The 11,778-nt window shown below is 40.5% G+C and overlaps 1 protein-coding gene across 1 annotated transcript in view; it reads left to right on the forward strand.

The window, feature by feature from the left end:
- PTH2R (parathyroid hormone 2 receptor) overlaps positions 1–9,941 on the forward strand; it is an 87,742-nt gene extending 77,801 nt beyond the window's left edge. The window contains exons 11-13 of the mRNA XM_004033134.5: positions 4,443–4,581; positions 6,071–6,112; positions 8,698–9,941. Coding sequence (XP_004033182.3) covers positions 4,443–4,581; positions 6,071–6,112; positions 8,698–9,093 — 577 coding nt within the window. The 3' untranslated portion in view covers positions 9,094–9,941. The remainder of the gene's footprint in view (positions 1–4,442; positions 4,582–6,070; positions 6,113–8,697) is intronic.
- The last annotated feature ends 1,837 nt before the right edge of the window (positions 9,942–11,778 follow it).

Below are 11,778 nucleotides of genomic sequence, written 5' to 3' on the forward strand. Positions count from 1 at the left end.
TCAATTACTTCATAAAGTAAGAAGAGGTTGCCAGGTCTGGAAAAACAGATATGAAAAAATGCAAGATTCAGTGAAAAAGAATACTTGAATGCTTTGACTAATTTCACTTCCCATTTAATGTTAGACAAAACTCATATTTAATGTTTATTTTTTTAAATAAATCCAACCGGTATTTATTACATAGCATGAGAGTAAAGAGGAGAGGTTTTAAGGCCGCATCCATCACTTACTGCATCACATTGAATGGATACTTTCTCTCTGTGAGCCTCTATCCTCTCTTGGCAATGGGATAATAATAGCTCTCTCCCATGGTTGTTAGAATAAAATGAAGCAAACAGCATGGGATGTAACAGGAGCATGGTGCTTAATGGCCAGTAGTGTCATGCTGAGTGCCCTCCTTGAACCCCCAATTTAGGTGGGGATGGGTAGAGACAGAGAGAGTGGGAGAGATAGATACTATGATTGATTTAATTAAATAAAATGGGGAAAGTACCAACAGAGATGCCCGTACAAAGTGCCCATACAGAAAAGAGTGAAGGATTAATTCAAGGCCACGGGAATTGATCAAGAAAGGCTTAAGAGCAATAGTAATTTTTTAAAGCTAAATTGATTCTTAAAAGAAAATCAGAGATTTTCTAGAGCTGCTCACCTGGAGAGACATCACCTAGGGAGAGAGAGCACAGAATTAGGAATCTATTTTCTAAACAGGACACTGAGTCCCAAAACCACCTGACTTCTTTGCATTCCTCTCGTGGCTTTGCCCTTGGACACAGAGCACACCATGTTTCCAGCAAACCAGAAGACCGCTATCAGTTGGTACATCCCTGAATCATCTTATTAGACAGCTGTGCATTTTCAGAGAGCCAGGGTATAAAAACATACAATGTGCGTGGGTGACCATATGGACGCTGAAAAAAATCAGTACCCAGGATTGCTACATGATTTGAATAGAGAGTAAAAGTCCATTTTAAGTGAACAGCCAGACCCATGACCCATGTACACATTTGCCTGGCATATGCAAACTAGCAAAGCTCATCAGTATTCACAGGGCTATAATTAGTTACATTCCACTGGAGAGAATTTGTATTTCTATGGGCAGGAATTATTTGCATTACTGTGGTAGGCATATTTCTATATTGGCCCCCAAGATTCCTGCCCATGGCTGTATAAGCCTTGTAAAATCCTGCTCCCCTAATACCCTTCGCCTTGAGTGTGGTTAAGACCTATGATGGGGTAGCCTTTCCATTTGTTAGTTTACTTTATATGACAAAGATGTTAGGATAGTCATTCCTGTGATTATGATGTGTTATATAAGATTCCATCCTGTGAGCTTGGAGAGAGATTCTCCTGCTGGCTTTGAGGAAGCAATCTGACATGTTGTGAGGGCCTATAGCTAGAACCTGAGAAAAGCCTGCAGGTATTGAGTGACCGCTGGTTGACAGCCAAAAAGCAGCCCCGCAACTGCAAGAATCTGAGATTTTTCAAGCAACATGAATGAACTTAGAAGTGAACCCTGAGGCCCAGATAAGAATGCAGCCAACACTTTAATTTCAGCCTTGAGAGACTGTGGGCCAGGGGCCCAGGGTATGTGCCTGGACTCCTAGCCTATAGAAACTGAGAGAGAACAAATGAGTATTGTTTTAAACCACTAAATTCATACTAGTTTGTTATACAATAGAAAATGAATATAATTACTACCTGTTTTTAATAAACAAACTTCTATCTCCATGGAGTTATAAAAGAGCTTAGTCCTAGAAAAAGAGGGAGAAAACCGAGATGGCTGAGCCTGGAGGATACCCACTACATTTTGGTTGCCTAAAGCAAATTTTCCTTATTCTGCATTGAACCAAACTGTCCCCAATGTTTACATTTGTGATAATTTCACAATGTGCTACACTGGTGTATTTTTTGTTTTAACTTAATTTTGGGCTCCTAGTCATACGCAGTAGGAAAAATCAGTAGCTTGATTTTGAGAACGGTCTCTGGGAGGATTTACCCTTTCATCTTAAAGGAGGAAATATAATTTTTGTTTAAGAGTGATGTTAGACAAGACTTTCAAGGTTTTGCAAGTGAGTTAATTCTGTCCCTTTTTATCTGATTAGGCTGAACTAAAATGCCATGAAGGCACTCAGTGTCCTGCCCACATAGGCAGTGGTGGGAAGGGGGCACTCACCATCAGGATTCAGGAGAACAAGCACATCCCAGGGAGCCCTGACGTTTGAAAGGACCAGTTAGGTCAGAGGAACCCACTGTTTATCAAGGATCTTGCCTTGGATGGAACAGATTTAAGGTAGAATCTTCATATTGAATAGGCAGTAGGTAACTCAAAGTATGAGGTGTGAGTACCAGGAGCAGCATAGGAGAAAGCCCATAGGCTGCAGGGAAGCTCTGAATGTGAGGATGAGTGGGTGGAGCAGATGGTTCAGGTACTAGTGAGAGATAAGACAGGCAGAGGACAATGAGGTGGAGGAAATGTACAACTCCACCTACTTCTACATTAGGCATTTCAATATGATTTCAACATGATTTTATGGGACATTCTAGCTCCTATTGTCAAGAGGGTTATGATAGGAAAGTGTATGTACATGGAAGATGATTCCCAGTAAAGCCTGAGAATATTATAGCTCATATGGACTTCTAGGCCCTATTTCCTCATTTTGGAGATAAAACTAAATCACACTCACACAGGTAGTTAATATCAAGTATGGAATCTGAATCAAGATCTCTGTAGCCTTAGTCTAGTGTGATCTGTACTCACTCATACAGCTTATTTCCAAGAAGAAAAACAGATAAACAAATAAAGCAGCAGGAGGAAAGACTAGTGAGAAAGAGGGTCAATTGTTTGAGATTATTAGAGTGTAAATAATTCACAGAGAAAGGGAGATATTTGCAATAAGTATGAAAGAAGAAGCCAGATTTGGCCTTGGATAAAAAGTATAACCTCACCCACTCCAGGAAAACCTCCCAGAAAATAGTATGCTTGAGGGTGCTAGCTATCTATTGCTGCAAAAGGAATGACCACAAACCTAGTGGCTTAAAACAACTCCCTTGCTATTTCCCAGTTTCTGTAGGTCAGGAATCTGGGTATGGATCCCCTGCTTCAGGATCTCTTACCAGGCTGCAATTGATTTGTCAGCTGGGGCTGTGGTCTTATCTTAAGGTTGGACTGGGGAAGAATCTACTTCTAAATTCTTGTGATTGTTGGTAGGATTCAGTTACTTGCTGGCTGTTGTCCAGATGCCACCTTTGCTTGCCACATGGGCCTCTCAGTATAGCAGCTCACAACATGGTGGCTTGCTTCATCGAACCAAGCAAGAGAACCAGTCTGCTAGTGAGATGAAAGTTACAGCCTTATGCAATGTAATCTCAGAAGTGGGATGCTGTCATCTTTGCCATAATCTACTGGTGAGACACAAGTCCCAGGTCTTGCCTACACTTAGAGGGAAAGGATAAAACAGGGGCAAAAACAGCAGGAGGGGGGATCATGGAAGCCCACTTAGAATAACCATCATATTGGAAAGCCTGGAATTCTTCCAAATACTTAAGAAGACTTGTAGAAAGAGGCAGTTAAGGAGAATGATGAAACTATATCAAACTACTTAGTTTGCCAAAAAAACAGACAAAATAGACCTAAAGGCACTTTGAGACAGAGTATTTGGCAGAGAATATTCAGAGAAGGCAAGATGAACTGACCACATATGGCTCATAGAAAAGTATAAAATGTCTCCCAAAATAAGCATCATCAGTGAAAAATGGAGATAGAAATGTAAGAAGAAACAAGGGAGTAATTGATTTTAAAATGAACAAAATAAGCTAAACTACTTCTATGAAAGTAAAGGCAGTTAATCTGGATGGAAGTAACACTTCTTTAAGTCTCAAATATAGAAGTTAAAGGAAACTTAGGACAGAAAAAAGGCATTCTACAACTTTATGTAATAGATTCCTTTAAGCAAGAAGAGTGGAAATAAGACTGGAGAGATTTAGTGGCTAGCAATTATAGGGAGTGAGAATAAACTACCTGATTTAGTATGTAAGTGACAGAAAGAGGAGGAAAGGGAAAAAACTAGCAGAAGCAGTGGGATCCAAAGAGATAGAGAAAGGTCAGCCCAAGCCTGGGCAACATGGCGAGACCCCGTCTCTACAAAAAAAATTTAAAAAATAGTCAGGCATGGTGGCAAGCACCTGTAGTCACAGCTACTTGGGATGCTGAGACAGGAGGATTGCTTGAGCTCAGGAGGTCGACGCTGCAGTAAGCTGTGATCACGCCACTGTACGCCAGCCTGGGAGACAGACAGAGTGAAACCGTGTCTCAAGAAAAGATAAAAAGAAAGGGTCAGCCCCACCCCCATTAGCTCTGCTAAGTTTTTTTTTTCCTCCAGCACGCTGTCTTTACTGAAAGGCACTCTAGTTAATGAATGAAAAGACTTGCTGTTCTCCTTTAGGAAACTGGCCAAATCGACACTGGTCCTGGTCCTAGTCTTTGGAGTGCATTACATCGTGTTCGTATGCCTGCCTCACTCCTTCACTGGGCTCGGGTGGGAGATCCGCATGCACTGTGAGCTCTTCTTCAACTCCTTTCAGGTAAAGGGTGCTGCCTAGTCATCTGATTCTTGTAATTTGCAGGTTTTTTTTTCTTTTGGTCACTTACAACCTTTTTCTCTGCACTCTCTCTGGCTTTGATGCACCTGTCTGGGGAGTCGGGGGTGGCAGAAAGGTCAATATTTCTATAGTGCCTGTGCTTTTCTGTCCTATAGAGGTCAGGTTAATCCTCTGCTCACAGCAGGAGCAGTTCTGGAGCTGTTCCTCACACAAAAAAAGCCTGGACAGAGAGATAAGGAAACATCTTGTTGTAAAATATGTAACACCTATAAGAATGAGGACCTCTGCTTGTGTGTATGGAAGATAAACAAAAGTAAAAGAAGGTGAAGGCAGGAAAGAGCAAAAAGGAGTGGGGAGGGGAGACAAAACTGAGGAAGAGGTTGCTGGCACACATTTTATCTCATTTGAAGCTGTAATTACCATCATCTCTCACATGGATTACTCTTTGTCCTGCTTACTCATTTGCTAGTCCACATATGATAGTCTGGAGAATCTTAAGAATATACATTTGATCATGTCATATACTTGCCAGAAATACTCAAAGATTTCCAGTTGCAGTCAAACTAAAACTCACATACCATTGTTTGGCATACACAGCCCTGCATGTCGTGGAGCCTGTCTGCCTCTCACCCTGTATCACACCAGCCTCCATGTAGCTCATTAAGTTAGGGCACAATATTGCTTCCATACGTTCTGTTGCTTAAGTTCACCTCTGCCTCCAGGGCTCACACTTGTATTCCTTTTGCCTGGACTGCTTTTTCCCCAAATATTTACACAGCTGGCTACTTGTTCTTGTCACTCAAACACACTTGAATATCACTCTCAGAGATACTTTGTTGAGTTCCTCATCTAATACATCCACTACATTACTCTTTTTAAAATCACTCATTTCTTTTCTTGCATAACCCTTATCATTTTGCATTTTTCTCATGTGCTATTTGTTTATATTTTATCCATGTCTCTTCCTTTCTAGAACAGGGAACTTGTCTGTTTTGTTTACATTGTTTATCCCTGCCCCGTCATGCTGAACAGCTACCACACTGCATAAGCTCAATAAATATTTTTGAATGAACGAAATAAAAGGTTTCTTTGTATTCTTACCATGTAATACTTTATGTTTGTAGTTTTCAGCATTTACAGCTTATAACTTCCTCTTACCAAGCAGAGGATAGGTATTATGTGATCCATGGGTCACAACATAAATGAAACTGATAGGATAGAAACCTATTACTTGTGTATCTTGGAATGCTTTATTTAGTGATTTATTTGGTTCAGCTGACACCAAGGAAAGACGTCAAACAAATTTAATGTAAACATAAGGATTTGGAAACACTAGGAGAGAATAATTTGTATATAATTCTCTGAAGGAATCATAAAAAACAATTTTTGGACGTACACATTTTGGCACAAGATGCTTAAGTGCTGTGAGTTTCTGAGTTGGCAGTGGGCTAACTTTCTCTTTTGTCTGCAGGGTTTCTTTGTGTCTATCATCTACTGCTACTGCAATGGAGAGGTAGGTTTGTAGGAACCTTGGACAGGTCTGGCTTCAGCTTGTAAATGGCCATCACAATGTATCCTGAATCTCTTTAGAATTTCCAGGATTTCCAGGATGGAATGGGTGAGGAGAAGGAAGCTATTTTAATCATAAATTATTTTGGAAAAGAAAGAATTAGTGCAAATAACCTAAAGTCTTCCTCTTCTAGCACTTTTAAATGTGAACTCATCTGTACACTCTGACATTAAAAAGCAACTTGTTGGAATACAGACAGACACTTAGATGGACAGTGAACGTCATATTCTGGTTAATACTTAAACTTCTGTTCTATTTCAAGTTCTGTACAAAACTCATAAGTTTCCCTGGGACAAATTCATTCAAATATTTTGATGTTTTTTGAACTAGAAGATGATGATGGGACAATTTCAGTTCATTTAGGAGTTGGCTGGAGAGAAGTAACTACACTAGATAATAATACATTTTAACTTGTAACTTTTAATATGCCCTGCTGTTGGATGAGCTGCCATGTTTCTTCTCTCAAATTTTAAGCTTGCTGCAGGCCCCAGAAGTGCATGGGTACTTTTATTGCAGTAGACCAGCTGATGCTTCTGACCATGTTTAGGGTTTGGACATTGTGGCATGCTAGTCCAGTGCTTGCAGAAAGAGCTTAAATTAATTTCCTGACTTACTTGTGTATTGTTCTTACCTTATTTTGCAGGAGGGGTAAGTAGGTCAGTTTAAGAGTTAAAGAAAGAGGAAAGGAACCCAAAAAGCACTCAACAGTCAGAGATGGGTTTATTTTGGAGAATAAACCTGGGAGGGGCTTCTGGCCAAGTTAGGTCAGAGAGCCTTCTCTCTTACAGACTAAGAGTTTTTAAGGGTTCAGGGTGGGATTGCTTATCACAGGCTTGGACTGCTTCTGTATATCTTTGTCTTGCTTATCTGGGAGGGAGAGTTTTTGTGTCTTTTCCCATACATCTTCCTGCAGCTGCAGGCACAGCCCCTCCTACCCCCCGACCCCCAAGTCTGCTTTTAGCTTCCATATCTTGGTGTACCTAAAGGGAAAGGAATGTATTTATTAGGACCCACTGTTTTACTGGGGTCCATTGTAGACTGTGAAGTTTGGTGATTACCCAGGAGACTTTCTCCACTTCCTCTGTGCCCGAGCTGTCTTATCAGTGTTTTATACTGTCTGCTCTTTCTGGCTGCTTGTTGTTAGAAGGGAAGTGATTTCCTCAAAATGCATGAGGTTAGAAAGGGAGCTGGACTTAAAGTGGTGGTGTTTGTCCAAGATGATGGTGCTTCTGCTCTGTCAGTCAGGTGTTGATTTGTTTTTGCCAAGATGAACAGATAGAAGTTTGTTGTTTCAGGTGACATCAGCATATTAGATTTCCACTGCTTCCCATGGAACTTCCAAATAAACTCTCCTCTGAAAAGTGGCAATTGAAGTAGAAATGAATCTTCAGTAGTAGGAATGGAAATAAGAGCCCCACCCTATTAAGAATGCATTTGCAGTGCCTGCTTTTCTATCCACGAGCCTTCTTTTCTCACTCTGACTCCTTTAGGCTGCCGATGTAGATTGATAGCATGACAGTTACATTTCAAATTGAGTACCTTCTACGCCATTCCTCAGCCTCAGCTGGTGCCAAAGACATCAGCAATTTAAGTGGTGAAAACAGATTTTATTCAGTAACTACTGACAGTAGGGGAAAGAGCTGAGCCCAATTCCACTTCACACAGAAGTGATTTGGGCATTTTAAAGGGAGAATGAGGGAGGTGGAGTGTAAGGGCTCAGTAGAGTCAAAGAAGTGAAAAAATATTTGGTCAGTATAAACACGTTTAGGCCAGCTGTGCTAGCAATCAGGCAGTTATTTAAGATAGAATTCTGTCTTCCCACAGAGACTGGGAGACAAGAGGCCTTATCCCTCTTGATTTTTATATTTTGAAGGGTTGGCTCTCAGGTCCTTGAGAGAGATGCTTCTGAGTTAGAAGAGCCACATATTTACAATTGTGAACGTTTTTAGTAAATGCCCTAAGAAAGGGGAGTCATGGGCCTATCATCAGGTGTGTGCTGGCTAGAGCAAATAGTAAATTCTCCCGGCAGCACTGAGCTTTCTCAGGCAGGCACTATCAATGGCTGAGATCATCCTAGGGATGCCACCTTGTGCTGCTAGAACCATGCTTGAGTTTGGGCAGGTCTCAGTGCAGGGGTTCCAGTGGGCTTGTCATGTGCCATGCGAGAGTTCTGAAGTTCTCACTGGCACTGTTTATCTTGAGTTTCTCTTCCAACCCAGAATCTCCTCTTTTTCCTCTCCCATATGTCAGATATTTCTATGGGCTGCATTTAAACTTCTGTTTAAAGTCTGATCTTGGACAAGTCCCTTCACCTCTCTCTAAGCTTCAATTTGCTCACCTCCAAAACTAACACCTATCTCGAAGGTTTTTTGAGGTTGAGAGAAAATACATAGATAAAGTCCCTGGCATGTAGAGGAACCTCAATCAATGATTATTGCTGTCATTGAAATCAAGGCAAACATCTGTGTAACAAGGCTGCAGGGTCTCCTTTAGGATTTCTCATGCACAGCATGTTTCTCGTGGCTTAGGTTCAGGCAGAGGTGAAGAAGATGTGGAGTCGGTGGAATCTCTCCGTGGACTGGAAAAGGACACCGCCATGTGGCAGCCGCAGATGCGGCTCAGTGCTCACCACCGTGACTCACAGCACCAGCAGCCAGTCACAGGTGGCGGCCAGCACACGCATGGTGCTTATCTCTGGCAAAGCTGCCAAGATCGCCAGCAGACAGCCTGACAGCCACATCACTTTACCTGGCTATGTCTGGAGTAACTCAGAGCAGGACTGCCTGCCACACTCTTTCCACGAGGAGACCAAGGAAGACAGTGGGAGGCAGGGAGATGATATTCTAATGGAGAAGCCTTCCAGGCCTATGGAATCTAACCCAGACACTGAAGGATGCCAAGGAGAAACTGAGGATGTTCTCTGAGTGGACATTTGTGGCTGACTTTCATGGGCTGGTCCAATGGCTGGTTGTGTGAGAGGTTTTGGCTGATATTCCTATGCTTGAGTTCAAAGGCTGAAAATTCAGAGTTAAGGTGTTACTTAATAAAAGTTTTTAGGTTCCATGAATTGGCTCCTGTAAATACTAACGACATGAAAATGCAAGTGTCAATGGAGTAGTTTATTGCCTTCTATTGGCATCAAGTTTTCCTCTAAATTAATGTATGGTATTTGCTCTGTGATTGTTCACTTTTTTCTGCTACTTTTGGGTAGAAAAAAGATTCAATTGCTTGGCTGTAGCTTTCTCTCATATATATCACCCTAAATATAATGAAGATCATTTAGTGTGTATCATTTTCCTTTTAGAAACTAGTATTCTCTTATTTCTTACTTTAATGTACTTCTATCACTGCATTTATTTTGCCTGTGCATAGGAGCAATTAGGATCTAAAAAAATATATGGGAAGATAAAAGATCTAAGAACAAGTACTTGCTGGAAAATTAGTTGGCTGGACATTGATAAAATAATGCATTTATAACAATTACACGTGTTTCTGGGAACAAGGAAAATTTCTCAAAAAAGAATATTTCACACATCCCTTCTTTTGAATGGCCTCTTTGTGACCAGCCAGGCCTCAGGTCTTCACTCTTTCTTCTTTGTAAACCATGTCATGTAGAAAGATTTCCTCAGTTAGTGAGCTTGTGTCTGCAAATTGATTTTGTTTGTAATGTATTTTGATAGCAAATCATGCTGCATCTATATCTTTTTCTTGTTTGAGCTGTTACTACATTGTACATGGCATGTGGGATCAATTAAAAATTTGTTTTGGATACATTTTGGATCACTTTTTAAAATTTTTCTTTCAATGTCTCACTTTATTTTTGAGAAACACCAAACTTCCCTTCTCCAAATGTATACATATCAACATTTAGCTTTTGTACTTTACTTAACTTGAAATTTCAGTATGTTGCAGTTTTGAAAACATGTATTGAGGGCATATTATGTATCAGCAGGCATGCTGCTAGGTTCTTACAAGCATTCATCTATTTAATTCTCACTATAGTTTATGGAGTAAGTCTTATTACTGTCACCCCTTTTACAGATGACAATGTGACTCGTGGAGGTGGAGTTAACTTGCCCAAAGTCACACAGCTGGTCATTGACAGCTCTATTGACTTTAAGTCCCATGTTCTTAATCATTATGTTGTATTGTCACCAGTATATATGTAGCCTATTAACCCATCAAAAATTCAATAAGGCTGGGCGCGGTGGCTTACGCCTGTAATCCCAGCACTTTGGGAGGCCGAGGTGGGTGGATCACCAGGTCAGGAGATCAAGACCATCCTGGCTAACACGGTGAAACCCTGTCTCTACTAAAAATACAAAAAATTAGCTGGGTGTCGTGGCACACGCCTATAGTCCCAGCTACTTGGGAGGCTGAGGCAGGAGAATCACTTGAACCCGGGAGGCAGAGGTTGCAGTAAGCTGAGATTGTGCCACTGCACTCCAGCCTGGGCAACAGAATGAGACTCTGTCTCAAAAAAAAAAATTCAATGAATTCTGAATAGAGAGTGCTTTGGAGTCTTGCACTGTAGTATGTTTTAGCCTCTGATCCTCATAACATTTCCACTCAAGTGGAGAAGACACACCTAGGAAATAAAAAAAATCACAGAACAATATGTTTCCAGATAAAATGGTATGGATCAGGCTGATCTACGTCATTTTGCTGAATGACTTAACCAATAGGCAAGTAGTTTCATGACGAATAAGGTGCTCCAATATCGATAAACCCTCTTGAAAAACATTACACTTTCCTTCCGTGCTTTTTCTTTCCTTCCTCTTCTGTGCCATAGCAGAGGCCATTTCCACCCTTCCTGTTTACGAAGGTGCCATTGTGCATATGTAATTCACCCGATTCAATTCTATATTGTTAATTCCCCAGGGTACCTCCCTGTTAGGAGAGAACCATCATGAGCTGAGTCAGAGATTAAGTTCTATTGCTAATTTTATGCAAGGCTTTATAAAATCACTTACCTTCCCGTATAGTTCAATTTTTCCATCTTTAAAATGAATACAATATATGTCTAGCTCAGAGCGATGTTCTGTGTTAAGGCAAAATAACATGTTGAAAGCACTTTGTAATATAAAATTTCCATACAAATACTTGGTTTAGGTTCTTGTTTTAAGTTAAATCTCATTTTACCCCTTTATATTATAAAAGCTCTCATTAGTCACTGCAGTATTATAGAATTACTAGAATAGATATATTTTGATAATATAGAAAATACAGAGTTCTTACTTTTCAAGCCAACTCCAAATTCTAAGGCTACACCACTATTCCTTTTCTTCTATTTTCTTGCTGCCTTTGAAGACAGAATATTTCTTTACATTAACAAGTATAACAAAGCCCTCAGAGTTACCAAGATTTTTCTTAAAGCTTATTTATTTGTTAATTCAACAAACATTTACTTAGAGCCTATTATGGAACAGATACTATGTTAAGTGCTGACCCACAAAAAAGAACAAGGCATAATCTATTTTCTCAAGGAACAATCTGTTTTCTCAAGGAACAAAGAACTTAGTTGCTAGGGCTCTTAATCTCTCTCTCAAAGATGAGGTTTTGCTATGCTGCCCAGGCTGGTTTCAAACTCCTGAGCTCAAGGGATTTCC

Source organism: Gorilla gorilla, chromosome 11 (genome assembly GCF_029281585.2).
Source record: "Gorilla gorilla gorilla isolate KB3781 chromosome 11, NHGRI_mGorGor1-v2.1_pri, whole genome shotgun sequence".
Taxonomy (NCBI): domain Eukaryota; kingdom Metazoa; phylum Chordata; class Mammalia; order Primates; family Hominidae; genus Gorilla; species Gorilla gorilla.